The 16,823-nt window shown below is 45.2% G+C and overlaps 1 protein-coding gene and 1 long non-coding RNA gene across 27 annotated transcripts in view; one reads left to right on the forward strand and one right to left on the reverse strand.

Moving 5' to 3' along the window:
• Nucleotides 1-16,823, reverse strand: part of NUMA1 (nuclear mitotic apparatus protein 1) — a 77,680-nt gene that overhangs the window by 14,435 nt on the left and 46,422 nt on the right. For 22 of the 26 annotated variants that reach the window (XM_054525974.1, XM_002822189.3, XM_054525975.1 and 19 more), the window contains 10 exons: nt 11,870-11,955; nt 6,951-7,030; nt 5,740-5,822; nt 5,007-5,087; nt 3,855-3,942; nt 2,147-2,270; nt 1,481-1,638; nt 1,081-1,198; nt 868-985; nt 372-512 (listed from right to left, as the gene is read on the reverse strand). In XM_054525974.1, the coding sequence (XP_054381949.1) occupies nt 372-512; nt 868-985; nt 1,081-1,198; nt 1,481-1,638; nt 2,147-2,270; nt 3,855-3,942; nt 5,007-5,087; nt 5,740-5,822; nt 6,951-7,030; nt 11,870-11,955 (1,077 nt within the window). The remainder of the gene's footprint in view (nt 1-371; nt 513-867; nt 986-1,080; nt 1,199-1,480; nt 1,639-2,146; nt 2,271-3,854; nt 3,943-5,006; nt 5,088-5,739; nt 5,823-6,950; nt 7,031-11,869; nt 11,956-16,823) is intronic. The other 4 variants (XM_063728181.1, XM_054525978.1, XM_063728180.1 and 1 more) reach the window with 1 other exon arrangement.
• LOC134762100 (uncharacterized) lies at nt 1,586-3,507 on the forward strand. Its single transcript, XR_010141735.1, has 2 exons — nt 1,586-1,667; nt 2,925-3,507. It is a non-coding gene; the product is annotated as an uncharacterized LOC134762100 (long non-coding RNA).

Here is a 16,823-nt window from a genome sequence, read left to right on the forward strand (position 1 = left end):
GTGAAGTGCTTTACGTACATTTTCTCATAATAGGTGATGAGGCAGCTACTCGTTACTACTCCCATTTTAGGGAAAGGATGCTTAGAAAAACAGACTGATTAACTTGTCCAAGATCCACATCTTGTAAACAGCAGAGACAGGATTGAAAGGTGTACTATAAAGTGAGGGCATTGACTGGGGAAAAAAAAAATAAGTTAAAAAAAAAAAAGGTGTACTAGACTGAAGCCCACAATCTTTCAATTACAGCACACTATTGAACCTTGAAGAGAAAGCAACTTAATACCCAACGGCCCAGAAGAGCACAGTGGTAAACTGGACTCAGCTTTGCACATGTGGTCAAGACTGTGGCTGTGACCCCAGCAGAGGGTTACCTTGTCCTGCAGGGCTGCGCTGAGCTCCTTCTCCAGCTGGGCCTGCTTCTCTAGCCACTCCTGAGTGGCCTTGCTGTGCTCCTCCGTCAGCTCATTGAGGGCATCCTGTAGCTGCTGCAGATGACTGGCAAACTCCCGCAGCTGAGACGGGCAAGTGAGAATCCCCATCACCCAGAGTCAACGCTGACCCCACCACTGCTGTCTGCTCCCAGAACCCCAGGGGCTGGATGCCTCCAATTATCCTGCCAACCCTCTACAAACCAATCACAGCCATCACACCTCTAATTCAGAACTACAAATCAAAATTTAGGGTCACAACCCAGTACCCGGGAAGCAGCCAATTATGGGACAAGGAAAGGGGCAAAATATGCAGGTCTCTGGAGAGACTGAAGCATAAGACAGGTGCTGGGACATTCTTCTCAACCCTCTCTTGGGGAGCCTTCCAGACCACCTCAGCCCTGAGGGGCCTCCATGCACACGCCACCTTAACACCAACCTTAAAGGAAAGGTCTCCATTCTCCTCCGAAAGCTGGTTGATCTTGCGATCCATCTGGCTCTTCTCTGTCTTCAGGTCCTGGCACTGCTTCAGGGTTTCATGCAGCCGCATGGTAAGGCTGTGAGGGAGGGAAGCAGTGAGAAGAGAGTATGGGCTCCTGGCTGGGTGCAGGGAGGGACTGGGGCCTGGGAAGGAATGCAGAGAAAGCTGTACCTCTCATTCTTGTCACGCAGCTCCTCAAGCTCCTTGGGCTCCAGTGGGCTGGCCGCCTGCTTCTCATTCAGCAGGGCTAGGCGGTCAATGCGCTGCTGCATCATGGCTATCTGTGCATCTGCCCAGAGTGGAGGGAGGAGGAGAGGAGAATCAGCACAGAACTATGTGCAGGAGGGGAAGGGAGGAGGTGGCATAGGGAGGAGGAGGAATATGGTATCCAATCTAAGGGAAAGAGAAGATGGGGACAAAGACAGAACCTAGCTTCCAGGAGGTCAGCCTGACCACAGGCCCAGGGCTGAGCTCTAAGCTCCAGGGGCCAGCAGAGGGGACAATATGGGAGGCCAGGGGACATCCTTCTGGCAAGTCTATTCACATATCTGCCAGTGTGCCAGCCACCTACCCTTCTCGGTGAGGAGCTTGCGGTTCTCAGCCAGCTCCAGCTCCAGCTCATCCCTATTACTTCTCTCATCAGCAAGCTGCTTCTTCAGCCGTCTCATCTGGAACTGTGGGGTCTGCAGGATATCACCCATGGGAGAAGCTGGAGAACCTGAGAGAAAGCTGAGGAGGGAGAAGGCCCATATGCATTGGTAAGAGCCTAAGATCTGAAGCAATCAGCACCAGGCAGCAGGAAGGGAGCGGGGTCTATGGAAGTGCACACTAGCAGCTGGGAGGCCTGTGCACCTGGGTTGTTTGCAGTGCTACCTCAAGCCTCATTACATGATCTTGGGAAAACTTTTCTTCTCACTGCCTTAATTTCTTTGTCAGAAAAAAAAAAGTGATATATTCTCCTTGGCTCTGCAGAGATGTGCTAAGAGAAGGGACTTCATTGTAGTCTCCGAGGAAGAAGGGTATTCCATAAACAGGAAACAGCTTTTGAGGGAGGCCTTCTGCACATGACAAATCCCAACCAATTCCCCCAATTAATACTGGGTGAGGTGAGGAGATCCCAGATCTACAGGATACTCTAAGCACTCCCAGAGGCTGGGCAACATCTTAGGAATGTGAGGAATGTGAGGAATGGATGGATGCTGAGGCCCTATCCCAGGAGGAGAGGCCCAGAACATACTTGTTCCCACTGGAAGAGGAGGCAACCTTCTGTAGCTCTAGGAAGCGAATCTCCCTCTTGGCCTGGTGGCTAGGTGGGGAGAGCTCTTCAGGGAATGTGCTAGAACAGGTAGAAGGCACAGGAGCTGGGGGTAAGAAATAGACAAAATAAATCAACAAAGGTTAGTAAGAAGGTGAAAAGATTTGCACCTTTATGCAATTTGAGAATTCGCCTTAGTGGGAGTGAATCCATGGATACTTATATGTAAACTACCAAGGACGGCACTGGGCAGAACCTGAAACCTGGTGTCTGGGTTATCCAGAGTTCCGTGTCTCTAACCAAAATCAAGTGCAGGGCTTCCATCTGAGCATCATTACTCAGAGCACAGTGGAGTGAGGGTGTCCTTTGGCTCAGAAACTGCACCAAGTGCTCAAGCTTTTTCTTCAAGTCCATACTGCAGAGACGGCTTGGGGAGCCCTGAGCAGGATCTCCTCGCAGCCCCCAACAACCTTTCCTATCAGAGCCACTGGCCACCATTTGGAATTCATCCCCCCTGAAGCCTTGCACCTCCAAAATGCCCTCCTCCTCAAAACCCTTCTCTTTCTGTGGTTTCCGTGACCACTTTTGTAGGACTCTCCTACCTCTAATCACCCATTCTTAAGTCTCCTCATCTGCTCCTCCCTCCTCTACCCACCCTCTAAGCTCCCAGAGATCTGATGGGGCCTCCTGGCTCTGCCCATAGTGCCCACGGCTTCAGTGGCCATCCAATGCTGACTTGCAAACCTATCTTCTGGTCCAGAGCCTGCTCTTGAATTCTGGACTCACATTTCCAACATCTCCACCTGAAGGTCTCATGAGGAACCTGAATACAAGGAACATCAAACTCAACGGCTAGAACTCGCCTAGACCTCCTTCTTACATTCCTATCATCCACCAGCTGACCTCTTCATCAGAAGACCAGCAGAATGATCACTCTTTCTACTGTAGTACCAGCCGAGACCGTTGATATATTCCGTACTTAGATTACTTATCATTATTTCCTGGTTTATGTATCTGCCTTTCCACCTAGAACATGCACTACATGACAGGAAAAACATTTTTTAAAAGACTGTGGGCCGGGCGCAGTGGCTCATGCCTGTATTCCTAACACTTTGGGAGGCCGAGGCGGGTGGATCACCTGATGTCAGGAGTTCGAGACCAGCCTAATCAACATGGTGAAACCCCGTCTCTACAGAGAATACAAAAATTAGGCAGGTGTGGTGGCGTGCACCTGTAATCCCAGCTACTCGGAAGGCTGAGCAGGAGAATTGCCTGAACACGGGAAGTGGAGATTGCAGTGAGCTGAGATCGCACCACTACACTCCAGCCTGGGCGACAGAGACTCTGTCTCAAAAAAATATATATATAAATATAAATAAAAAGACTGTATTCTCAGCTTCTAAGCCTAGAGTAATGATTGTTTAAAAAATAAAAAACAAAAGTAGGTATGATCACTTGTAAATATCCTACATAACTGCTGCCAGGCAGCAAGGAGGAGCTCCATAGGAACTGAGATGATACAACATGGCCCAGAAATCGACCTACTCCATTACACACACTTTTCCTGAGCATCAACTCTGCCTTGTGTTGGGGACAGAAACAAACCCCCACCGTACTTCTTGACAACTCAGGATCCTAGTATTCCCCATTTCAGAGATGAGGGGATTCTCAGGAGTGTGTACCTACTCACCTTTCTGTAGGAAGTTCTCTAGGTCCTCATTAAGGTTTAGCCCGTCCTCATGGTCCAGCACAAATTTAAGAATGACAGCCAACTCAGCCTGGGCCACAGGGAGAAAAAGAGCATCACTTAGGTGTTAGGCCTCTGAAGGTATGGCTGCCAGGAGCTCCACCCTGGCAGTGCCAGTCCCCGGCTCCCTCATGCCCTAGGAGCCTGCTGGATCCCATTCTCCCTCTCAGAGCTAAGGTCCTATGACCCAGCCAACAACATTCAACCACAGATATGTTCACCCCACTTGCCCCCTTCCCTCCCACCTCCCCTCAAGATGTACTGAAGTCAGAGTTCCTGACTGACTTCACTCCTGACCACAAGTGAAGTGACTGTTAAGGAAAGTAATACAATCAGAAAGTTGCTTTTATTGTTATTGTTGTTAAGAAACAAGATCTTGCTCTGTCACCCAGGCTGGAGTACAGTGGCACAATCATAGCTCACTATAACCTCCAACTCCTAGAGTCAACTCCTCCTCCTCAGCTCCCCAAGTAGCTAGAACTACAGACACACACTGCCACACCCAGCTCATTTTTTTAAAAAAATATTTTTTGTTGAGACAGGGTCTCGCTATGTTACCCAGGCTGATCTTGAACTCCTGGCCTCAAGCAATCCTCCTGTCTCGGCCTCCCAAAGTGCTGGGACTATAGGCGTGAGCCACCACGCCCGGCCAGGAAGCTTTTATATATAACTATGTTGGCCTCTTCCAGATGACCCTACCAGAGGAAAGGATGAGATAAATGAAGTGAAAGTTCTGTGGGGAAAAAAAACCAAACACAGACACACACACACACACACACACAGAAACACATATAGGAACAGAGAATAATTTCTATGTATTATCCTAAAACACATTACAGTTAAACATATGCACATAAAAAAAGACTTGAAAGTACATCCTTTAAAAAGTTAGCAAACTCTGGGAATGAGTTTATCGGCAACTGTTATTTCCTTCTGCATGCTTTTCAACGTTTCCCAGACTTTCTATGATGAATGGCAATAATTGCTATAACTGTATTTTAAAAAGACCAGTATCTGCTGTTCAAAAAAAAACTAGTCAGATGAGGTGAAGCATGGGCTAGGCCTGCTAGGTGGCATGGAGGCACAAGGGCTTACCTGAATTTTATATTCAAACTGTTCCCAGTCCCTGGGACTTTTGGAGCTCATGGTAGAGTGGTATAAGAGCAGCATGGTCATCTAGGAGCCAAACAGGAGGCAGTCACTGAGTGGGGCTGTCTCTCTTCTCAGTGCCCCCACTCTGGGCTGTTCTGGGGACTCTGAGCTATTCCGGTGACTCTTCTAAAAGTCCTGGAATTCAGCAACCCCAGGCCACCATCCTTAACAGCTCCAGCAAACACTTTTTTTTTTTTTTATTTTAAATTAAGGACACAGTGTACACTGTACAAAAAGCTGAGCGCCAAGATTCCTGCATGGCTCAATTCCTGGACTCATGGAACCCTGGGTGTGAAGCTTTAGGTACCCTCTATAGGCCAGCACCCAGAAAGAGCAGAGGGAATGACTTAAGACTGAGCTATAATAAAAAAATATGGTGATAGCTGAGTGAGACCTGATTTCTGCCAGGTCTCCACCGAGGCCCACAGTAATGGTCTAGTAAACCACTGTTTGTTTCATAACCTCTGTCATAAGATCATGGGCTCCTAGAATCCTTGGGCTAAATTAGCCTCTGCCTCAAGACAGGTGGCTGCCTGGTTCTACCTCCAACGTACTAGAGCCCCAGAAATAAAGCACCCATCATCTCCCCTTGGGTTAAGAGAAGGCCCTGCAGGGTCCCTCAGGTACCATCACCCCAACCCTGCCCCGCCTCCCCAGTCTGGTATTCCATAGGTACCTTCGCCAGTTCCAGCTCTGATCCCTCTAGCACCTTCTGTGCAGACACCAGGCATTCTGGAGAAGAGGGATGTTTTCGATTTTCTGCAATGACAACAACGTAGAAAACGGTGAACTTCCTGGGAACCATACCTGAGTTCCCAGAACACTTAAATCTGGGGAGCAGAATGGCTATCTCTGGTGGGGCTATGAGATGTAGGGCTCCTTAATCCTATGGCCTCTTTCCCTTGCCTTACAATTTTCCATCTGAAGCCAGTTCTATCCTGGGTCAATCCAAGGGCTACAGGGATAATGGAAGAAGAAAGCAGCCTCGGAATTCGCAGCAACTCTGGGTCATGATGTTGCACTCTCCCACCCACTCACCAACTCTCAGCACCACAGAGGAAGAGCCCAAAGATGCCAGGTCACTTTAGAATCCTGTTCCAACTGAGGTCACAGAGGAAACCTACAGCTGAGTCAGAAGAGGACAACTAGGGATACCTGACTCTTACGCTGCCCAAGGGTCTGGGCTCAATTACTAACACCTTGCTTTATCTAAATATAGCCTCACCTTTCCTATAATTCTCTAGGGGTGGAGATGGCAGCTAGCTCCCCATGTCAAAGATGAGGACTCTGTGGTCTAAGGCTGGACAAGGGGAGGGGAACTGAAAAGCACTGTACTAGAAGCTTTGCATGTGTTCTTATTTAATCCACCCATCCACTTGAAGAGCAGTTATCATCTCCATATTACACGTAGGGAACCTACGTCCAGAAAGGTCACACAAGCAGTGAGGGGGGTCAAGATCAACCTTAATCTGCCTCTGCCCCTACACCTATCGCCTAAGCAATTAATTCAAAGTTATCTGGGAAAAACAGTTTTTCTTGCAAGGGAAAGAGAGTCATTCTCTCTCTTCTGTCTCCTTGAAGTTGGGGGAAACAGAAACTTAAGGTGCTCAAAGAGTTCAAGGTGACAGGTCCCAAAAAGTAACCTTCTGGCTCCAACTAGATCTCCGAGAAGGGCTCTGGGACTGAAGGGACACTCTTTTTACACCAACTGATGAAGGCATCACAAGACCCAGGGGATCTGAACCAGTTGTTTTCATCTTTGTGTTAAAGAGTGGGGAGCCTTGAAATTTTTCTCCTCCAGACACCCATGAACTAGTTCCTCTGGACTCTCCAATCCCACGAGCTGAGGAAGCAGCTTCTTCATAGCTGGATAAGAAAGGTGCTTACTCTGCAGAAAACTGCACACAAAGTCCAGTCTCTCTGACACCGGCTGCTTCAAGATTTGCTGTCCCTCTTCAGTGCCATGGCTAGAAAAAGAGCAAGTATTAGGACCAGAGTACTCAGCAATCTTTGCCTCCTTGCTGCTGCATTTCATACTGCCTCCCCATTCCTTCCAGTCTTGATCTCTGCTGGATCTGGAAGAGATCCAGATCAGATCCTGGAGGGGGGAACAGATACCAGGACACCATTTATCCAGATGGAACTGTGTGGTGGGTGGGAAGTGGGGACTTGAGGCATGGGGTTCTTCTGGAAAAGATGGCACTCTGCCATCCTATTTGCAAACATAAAAAAGCTCTGTGGAAAGGGGCCGAGAGGAGACGGAGGCAGCACAGATGAATGGGAAGCTATATTACACCATCTGGAATGGCTCAACTCTAAACTGTCAGGAAGCCTGGAGAACACACCTAGGTTAAGAGTGAGAGAAGACCATGGGGAGGGAAAAACATCCAAGACCTGAAAAAACAGGAGGAAACAAGGCTCTGAAGTGACAGGGTGAAGTTCCGCCACTAGGCTGAAGGCTGAGATGGCAAAAGCCTCCCAGAGGAGGATCCCAGGGACTAGTGTGTTGTTTGTTTGTTTGTTTGAGACAGAATCTCGCTCTGTTGCCCAGGCTGGAGTGCAGTGGCACGATCTCGGCTTACTATAACCTCTGTCTCCTGGGTTCAAGCAATCCTCCTGCCTCAGCCTCCCAAGTAGCTGGGATTACAGGCATGGACCACCACGCCCAGCTAATTTTTGTATTTTTAGTAGAGATGGGGTTTCGCCATGTTGGCCAGGCTGGTCTCAAACTCCTGACCTCCACCCACCTCGGCCTCTCAAAGTGCTGGGATTACAGGTTGAAGCCACCGTGCCCGGCCAGGACTAGTATTCTTGATTAGTGGTTCTTGTCTGTACTTGCTTTACTGGAAGAGCAGGCAGTGTGAAGAGAGCCATGAGGAGAGGGAGACAGCAGGGGGAGCTCTCACACAGCCCAGGAGGCTGAGGCAGGAGAACTGCTTCAACCTAAGTGACAGAGATTACAGTGAGCCGAGATCATGCCACTGCACTCCAGCCTGGGCGACAGAGCGAGATTCTGTCTCCAAAAAAAAAAAAAAGAATACTAGTCCCTGGGATCCTGCTCTGGGAGGCTTTTGCCGTCTCAGCCTTCAACCTAGTGGGGGAACTTCGCTGGATCCCCTAGCTAACTGCAGTTCCATTTTCAGAAGCAGCAGGTGAAATATCACTTCAAGTTAGAAAGCTGAATTCTCTAGGCTACAGTGGGAGATCCTGATTAGTGGGCCCCTTGCTTCTCAGAACCTAAACTCCTAGTTCTTAGCCAACTTTCTGGAGGGCAGGACAGGCCCAGAACCTTCCAATGCCAGAGACATCCTGCAAGCACAAGCATCATCCAAGCCAAGACTATGAGTGTACCTCCCCCCATACCCCATGTGATTACAAAGGCTTCTTCCAAGTGAATCCCCCCCAGAGGCACTCTGTCTGGATAGTTGGTCTGAGATCAGAGACTTCCTACAAAGTCTTGAGGAGATGCTAATCTCTTACAGACTCCCAAATGAGCCATTTTCCCTACCCACCCACAATCTGGAATGTTGTGACTCCTTGGCTCAGTGTAGAGCAATATTTACCTCAGAGTATTCCATTCACTAAAATAAAAAGAGGTTCTCAGGTGAAATGTTTAAGAAATGCTGGGTTAAACTGAACATTTTTTATAGAAGAAGATACAACATGCATTATTTCCTAAACCTATTTGATCACAAAACCCTTTCCCCCCACCCCCTACAAAGCCTGGTGTAAGTAAAGCTGCATGGAGCATGCTTTGGACAACAGTACTCCTAGAGAAATCCAGCCCATCCTTTAAGACTGTGTTGAAGTCTCATCTCTGTCAGGAAGCCATCCACAACTCCTGCCAGTCATGCCTCGGCTGTCCCATGTCTTCCTGCAGCACTCATGAATGCAACTGCACCATTTACAACTGCCCACTCCAACTGCACTAGCTGAAAGCCAGGAATAAAGTAGGTGCTCAATACATACGGGCTGACTGACAACTGAGGGATGCTTTTTACTGAGAAGAGCAGAAATAAAAGTCAGCAAGACAGAAATGTCAGAACTGTAAGTTTTCTGGCAAAATGCCTCCACTATACTCTGTTATTCAAGTTTCACAGCTATCAAACAGATGGGACAGCCTTTTTTGCTTTAGAGTATTCACGCACAGAAGAACTGAAAGGGAAACTTGTCAGAGGGGTTGATGCCAGTTAATTTTCCCAGAGAGAAGGCCAAGTGGCCAAGCAATTAAACCTTCAACTCCCACAGCTTATTTTTTTTTAATTTTTTAAAGAATTATTTTTCTCAGGGTGCCCCTTGTCCAGTGTGCAGACAGGAGCCACCCAACTCCCACAGCTTCTATCTACCCTCCAACCTTGCCATCCTCTGCTGCTTTCTGCTGAGAACTAGGCTGCTGATTTAGGTTGGCACTAGTAGCAGTATCAGAAATGTAAGAGCCAGAACATATTAACTAAGAACCTCCATTTCCCAAAAGGAAGCTGGTCTGCATTGTCCTGGATCTGAGATGGAGATTAGCGTTAACCTGGGATTTCAATATCGCCTACCTCCAACCCCCGCTTCTACTGCAGCCTAGGTTCAGGCAACACCCTAGAAGACAACTTGAAAATGAGCATCTTGAATTTTTGACCCTTCCTATGAAAATTTCCTACCAGGTTATAAACCTACAGTGGCTAACCCAAGGACAACACACATCCTTACTCTTGGGCACATCTACTGCTCCTGTCACCAGGCCAAGGAAATCTCTCTCTTCAAAAGCAAAAGTTCCTTGATATATTTTGAAGTCAAAAAAGCATGCTGCCCCATATTGTGTTACAATACAAGGCATATTATACCTGGCTGCTTCACTTTTAGTGAGGTTAAAATTAAACAGAGAGTTAGGTATTGCCAGACTAATGGTTTTACCAGCCATTAATGTCAGGTGCCTGGATCTATCACTTCCTTAGGGTTTGCAAAATAATGATTTTCAATATTAGTTGCAAAATGCTGACTTACAGGTGGTACACAACCCCAACTATGAAGTATCCTTGCCAAAAAAAAAAAAAGTGAATCAAGCTTAGATCTAATTATCAGTACATAGGCAACAAGGGGAATAGTGGAACAAGTTAAGCTGTACCATAATAATGCAATTAACAAAATCCAGGATTTAAGGATTTCTATAAGATTAAAAAAAAATGAGGTGGTGTCAAGTGGGGAAAGAAAAAAGCAGGAAACAAAACTGGTGACAGGAAATGACCCCTGATGAAAGATCTTAAACACCAGGCTGAAGATTTTAGGTTTCTACCTATTAGAAATGAATATTCATTGAGGTTTGATGAAGACTCACTGAAGTGTCACAAAGAGGACAAGATTTGAGAAAGATTCTTGAGAATTCGTGTATAGGAATGCAAACTGCAATAAGGGAAGATTAGAGAAGAACTAGGCCATGAGGGCCTAGTATCCAGAGTGAGGCAGAGGGACGGATGCTGGATGTGAGCAGAGAGGATGATGACCAATTAGAGATCAGCGCCAAGGAGAGAGAGAAGTCAAGATGATGTTGAAATGTCCTGCCTGGGTAACTGGGAGAGAAAATGGTAGTGTCTGGACCAAAATAAGAATAGTGACTTCTTTTAGAGGTACTAAGGCAGGTCCTGGTTAGAGCCATATGGAGTATTTAAAAATCCTATAAGATAACCCACGACCAACACACACTTCAAATGAAAAACCACTTTAGCAGACCCATCTGTCCTAGGCTACTTGGCCCCACTAGACCTTGCTGATAGAGAATACCAACTCATCTCTTCACTCAACAAACATTAACTAAAACCTAATCAATGTAGCATCCTAAGCTAGGTAGGGAGGACCCCAAGATGAATCAGACACAGTTCTGGCCTTTGATAAGCTTAATTCTACCTTCTTTCCCTATCAATGAGCTGTTACCTATGAATAGGTAGCTAAAGTGCTTGCTTCAGAGATGTGAGTCCCTGATACCAGTTCCTAACTGCCACGTATGGCACATAAACACCTTCAACACTTCAGTCTATCCTTGGCCTGGGGCAAACAATCTAATGTGCTTTTTCTTATTAAAAAAAAAAAAAAAGACAACTGACCTATGCTTGGTCCCAGAAAGACAGGATACTGGGAGGAAGCCCCACTCTATTCATTTCCCAGATAACTGTGAAGTTCAAAGGAAATGTGCTAAAGACACAGACCAAAAGGCCAAACTACAATCCTTGCTGCATGGTAACAACAAGCTTATTAAATGCTCATGGACCTCAGAAAGCAAGTTAATTGAGGCAGTAAAAACCCCGGAAGTGTATTTATTTAATAATGGCTTAGAAAGAGGCATATCTGTACTGTGCTAACAAGTTAGAGATGAGATTTCTAGGTGTTTCTTCTTCCCTTAAGATGTAAGAGCTTCCGCTTCCCCTTTCTTCCCTCAGAAGGTTGCAAAGAGGGCTTGTGGCATAGGGTAGGGATGAGTCAAGAAAGGAGGGTTGTAGAAGGCTTCTGGTGAGACAAGAGAATGGGGAACCCAAGAGTGAGCACTTGGGAGAATGTGAGGGCTTGGAGCCTTGGAGGTTCTCCTGTGCAAGAGTGCAGAAGCCTCAGGATGGGACAAGTGTGAAACCTCTCCCATGGAGTGGCACAGCGACTGGAAGATGAGGTCAATGTATTCTTGCCTTTAGGCCCCACCCTGGCTTATGATGTCCCAATCCTGCCCCTGATTTCTGGTCATAGCCATCACCAAGTAAAGAGAACAAGTACAGCCCCCACCCCAGCAATCAGCTTTGCCTTAGAGGCTAGAAAGGGGTATGGTGCGTACTCACATTCTGTCAATGATCTTGATGAAGATGCTGCAGTCCTGGAGCTGCAGCACAGCCTCCACAGGGTCAGCCACGTGCAGACTGTTCACCTGTGAATCAAAGGGAACAGCCTAGTGAGACCATTACAAATGCCAGAAGCAATGTGGTTTGCTCCTTTTCCCAGAGGCTTAATGTGAGTGCTTACAGTTGTAGGCTATAGGAATACAAGAACTGATGATTCTCAGCTTTTTAATTTCAGGAAGGAGTGCTGTTGCACTCACTCATCCAGTTACAGCCACCTGAAATGCAACTATCAGAGAGCCCTTCCTTTGGCTTCAACTAAATAAAAGCTTAAACTTTCCTAAGATGTTCCAGCACTTGGGAGTATTTTGGAAGGATACACCAATAAATTGGTACTACCATTGCTTCTAAAGAGAGGAACTTGACAGCAGGGAGTCTGAGGTGGGAAAAGAAAGGCTCTTACATTATAACTCTCTGTAGCTCCTGAATGTATTATAGCTCTTTGTATTTCTTGAATGTTTACATTATAAGTTTCTGTATCTCTTGGATTTTTATATTATAGCCCTTTGTGGCTCTTGAGTTTTGAAATATCTATTCAAAACTTAAATATTACATATATGCTATACACTCCCACAAAGATATAAAATCTTATTAATACATTTTTATTCTTTCCACACATAAAGCTTTGGCTAAGGGGAGAAGGGAAAAACAATAGGGGAACAAGATGATTTTTTAAAAAGGGGGTGGAGGGAGCCAGGCGCGGTGGCTCACACCTGTAATCCTAGCACTTTGGGAGGCTGAGGCGGGAAGATCACTTGAGCTCAGGAGTTCAAGACCAACCTGGGAAAAATGGTGAAACCCTGTCCTACAAAAAATACAAAAAATTAGCCAGGAGTGGTGGCACATACCTGTAGTCCCAGCTACTTAGAAGGCTGAGGTGGGAGGATCACCTTAGCCCAGGGAGGTCGAGGCTGCAGTGAGCTGAGATTGCATCACTGTACTCTAGCCTGGGTGATAGAGCAAGACCCTGTCTCCAAAGGGGGAAAAAAAAAAAAAAGAAAGAAAAGAAAGAAAAGGGGGGCGGGGGGGGGCGATGAAAGAAGAGGAGCTGGGAATTTCAAAGAAAAACTTCTTAATTCTAATTTAGCTGCCTGTTCCCATTCTTTGGCTTCAGATAGGCATACATTTAAATCAGTTTTTACCACTAGAATATTCACCAGGGGTCACACACATCAGGTACACAGGTTATTCAATAAGTATACACAGTCAACCTCTACAGGAAAACCTCATGAATTCCATAGGCACTAAAGTTCAGAAGGAGCCTGGGCTGAAGTTTACTTTTTTATTACTATAGGAAGAAAGGGTTTGCTAAGTTAATTATTCACATATTCAACACTAAGAGGGGAGAGAGACTGAGCCTGCTTTAAGAAACAAGGTATTTTAAAGAACTTCAGCATAGTGGTTATGTGCAGACAACTAGATTCTATTGCTTATAAATGTGTTCTCTATATTTGGGCTGGGAGCCAGTACATATACATTTTGGGCCCAGCTCCTCCACAAACTTGCCAGCAACCTTTGTTACAAACTTAATTTCTCTCTGCACTAGTTTTCTCCCTTGCCAAATGGATGGAATCCCTACTTTATCTACTTCAAAGGACCAGTGTGAGCTCAAATGGGATTATGGATGCAAGAACACATTAAAAAATACAAAGTAGGCCAGGTGCAGTGGCTCACACCTGTAATCCCAGCACTTTGGGAGGCTGAGGTAGGCGGACTGCTTGAGGCTGGGAGTTTAGGACCACCTTGGGCAACATAACAATACCTTGTCTCTACTGAATAAATAAATAAGCAAGCAAGCAAGCTGGACATGGTGACATGTGCCTGTAAGTCCTAGCTATATAAGAGGCTGAGGTAGGTGGATCATTTGAGCCCAGGAGCTGGAGAAGTTACAATGAGCTATGATAGTGTCCCTGCACTGTGGCCTGGGCAACAGAGTGAGACAGCTCAAAAAAAAAAAAAAAAAAAGAAAGAAAAAAAGAAAAAGTAATAAACATAAAGCACTATTATAGTTAATAAAATTAAAATAATGAAGTAGATATAACATTTGTATTAATAGTTAAGTTAGCTGCATGCACTATAGAATTAAGAGGATTTTTAAAAATCAGTGATTCCTCTACAGATATGATAGTATTTATTTCAGTTAAATACTTTCACATTTAAAAACAACTTTTAGGCCAGGTGCAGTGGCCCATGCCTGTAATCCTAGCACTTGGGGAGGCTGAGGTGGAAGGACTGCTTGAGGCCAGGAGTTCAAGACCAGCCTGGGCAACATAAGGAGACCCTGTCTCTACAAAATAATAATTTTAAAAAATTTTTAGCTGGGTGAGGTGGCTTGCGCCTGTATGCTCCTGTAGTCCCTGCTACTCGGGAGGCTGACATGGGAAGATCGCTTGAGCCTGGGAGGTCAAGGCTACAGTGAGCTATGATCACACCACTGCACTCTAGCCTGGGCAACGGATTGAGACCCTGTCTCAAAAATAAATAAATAAATAAATAAATAAATAAATACAATTTTTAGGCTAGGTGTGGTGGCTCATGCCTGTAATCCCAGTGCTCTGAGAGGACGAGGAGGGAGAATCGCTTGAGGCCAGGAGTTTGAGATCAGCCTAGGCAACATAGCAAGACCCTGTCCCCAAAAATTAAAAAGAAAAAAAGAAAGAAAAAATAGTCCAGCATGGTGGTGCATGCCTGTGGTCCTAGCTGCTCAGGAGGCTAAGGTGGAAGGCAGAGGATTGCTTGAGTGCAGGAGTTCCAGGCTGCCGTGAACTATGAAGCTGCAACTGCATTCCAGCCTGGGTCACAGAGCAAGACCCTATCTCAAAAAGAGGAATCTTTTAGATGAATCCCAGTTAAAACAGATTAAAAGTTTTTTTTTAATGTGAAATAAAATATGACTTATTGACGACTTAAAGAGTTTGCTAATATATTTATAATATATTTATACTGTCTTTTGAAAAAAGCTCAATCTAATTGGTCAGGACAGGTCATTGTAAGTTTTCTAGGAAGATTCTGAAAACTTCAGGCCAAGATTCCATTTTACCTGCAGAAAATGAAGAGACTGCCAAGGCTAAACCATCTCCTATCGATACCTGCAATCTAGGTAAAACATTCAAGGACTATGGATGCTTGTTCACTAACAAGACTAAAAAATCATACCAATTAGCTGATGTAGTCTCCTAAGGAATCTGGATTCATCACATATACCAATTAAGTGATAATCCAGCCACAGTTCCTTTCATGGATATAAAAAGATTTTTCTTCCTGTGAATTATTTTTGCTCTCAAGTGAAAAATCATTTAAAAGTTGAGGAAGTAGAGAAGTTCCTTCATCTCTAGTCAGGGCATAAAACATGAGAGTGAGGACCAGGCTCACCACATAACTCAAGAGTTGCCTTTAAGGATTGCAGGGTTGCTTAAGGTTGTCAAATCTTAAAATATCCTGTAACAGTTTATTCATTATTAACTGCTGTTTACAGAATAGTTTCAAGGTATAATTTAAGTATTAATAAAATAAGCCACTAATTTATTTTGATGTTATAAATTACTGAAAATTCAGAAGACAAAAAACAGAGCTCCCAATAATTCTAGTATTTTAATACAGGTACTTTTAGCATTTTGATATATTTCTTTCGTTTCTTCCCTAGGTAATTTTTTTTAAACTGTAGTTGGAATTATCATGTGTGTGCATGTGTATGTTCTATGCCACTCTTCTCACTAACATAACAGATGCATTATTTCATGCTACTACAGTTTCGTAAAATTTGCTTTAGCTCCACAACTTTTGTTGAAATTGAAAAAATTCTCTATACTATATTTATATATATTTTTAAGAGACAGGCTCTTGCTATGTTATAGGTTGGAGTGCAGCAGCTATTTACAGATGCAATCATGGCTAACTGCAACCTCAAACTCCTGGGCTCAAGCAATTCTCCCATCTCAGCTTCCCAAGTAGCTGGGACTACAGGTGTGCACTACTGAACCCGGCACATAAAACTATACTTTAACATTTTCATGCATATTCTTTGTTGGGTTTTTTTTTTTTTTGACACAGGCTTTCACTCTATTGTCCAGGCTGGAGTGTAGTGGCACAATCACAGCTCACTGCAGCTTCAACCTCCACAGCCTCAGGTGATCCTCCCACCTCAGCCTCCTGAGTAGCTGGAACCACAGGAGCACACCACCACACCCAGCTAATTTTTGTATGTTTTGAAGAGACAGGGTTTCACCATGTTGCCCAGGGTGGTTGCAAACTTCTGAACTCAAGTGATCCTCCACCTCAGCCTCCCAAAGTGCTGGGATTACAGGTGTGAGCCACTGCACCTGGTCTCATGCATATTTATTGTGACTTTTCAGAAAAGGATGTAAGTAGCTGCTATAAATAAAACTAGTCTTAGGCCAGGTGCAGTGGCTCATGCCTATAATCCTAACACTTTGGGAGGTCAAGGCGGGTGGATCACTGGAGCTCAGGAATTCAAAACCAGCCTGGGAAACATGGCAAAACCCAGTCTCTACCAAAAATACAAAACATTGTATTTTTTTTGAGGTCACATTAAAATTGAGGTCAGAAGTTTGAGACCAGCCTGGGCAACTTAGCAAGACCCCATCTCTACAAAAAGTTTTTAAAAATTAGCATGGCATGTACCCCTGTGGTCCTAGCTACTTGGGAGGCTGAGGTAGAGGGATGGCTTGAGCCCCGAAGTTTGAGGTTACAATGAACTATGATTACATCACTGTACTCCAGTCTAGGCAACAGAATGAGACTCTATGTCTATTTTTTAAAAAAAGAAAAATGGTTGGCTCTCCAATTGGCCCTGATTAATCAGTACTCAGGGTGAATACTAAAATATCCTGTGTCAACTAGCATGCCCAGGAAGTATTTTAAATATCAAGAACTATGA

This window comes from Pongo abelii, chromosome 9, assembly GCF_028885655.2.
Source record: "Pongo abelii isolate AG06213 chromosome 9, NHGRI_mPonAbe1-v2.0_pri, whole genome shotgun sequence".
NCBI lineage: Eukaryota > Metazoa > Chordata > Mammalia > Primates > Hominidae > Pongo > Pongo abelii.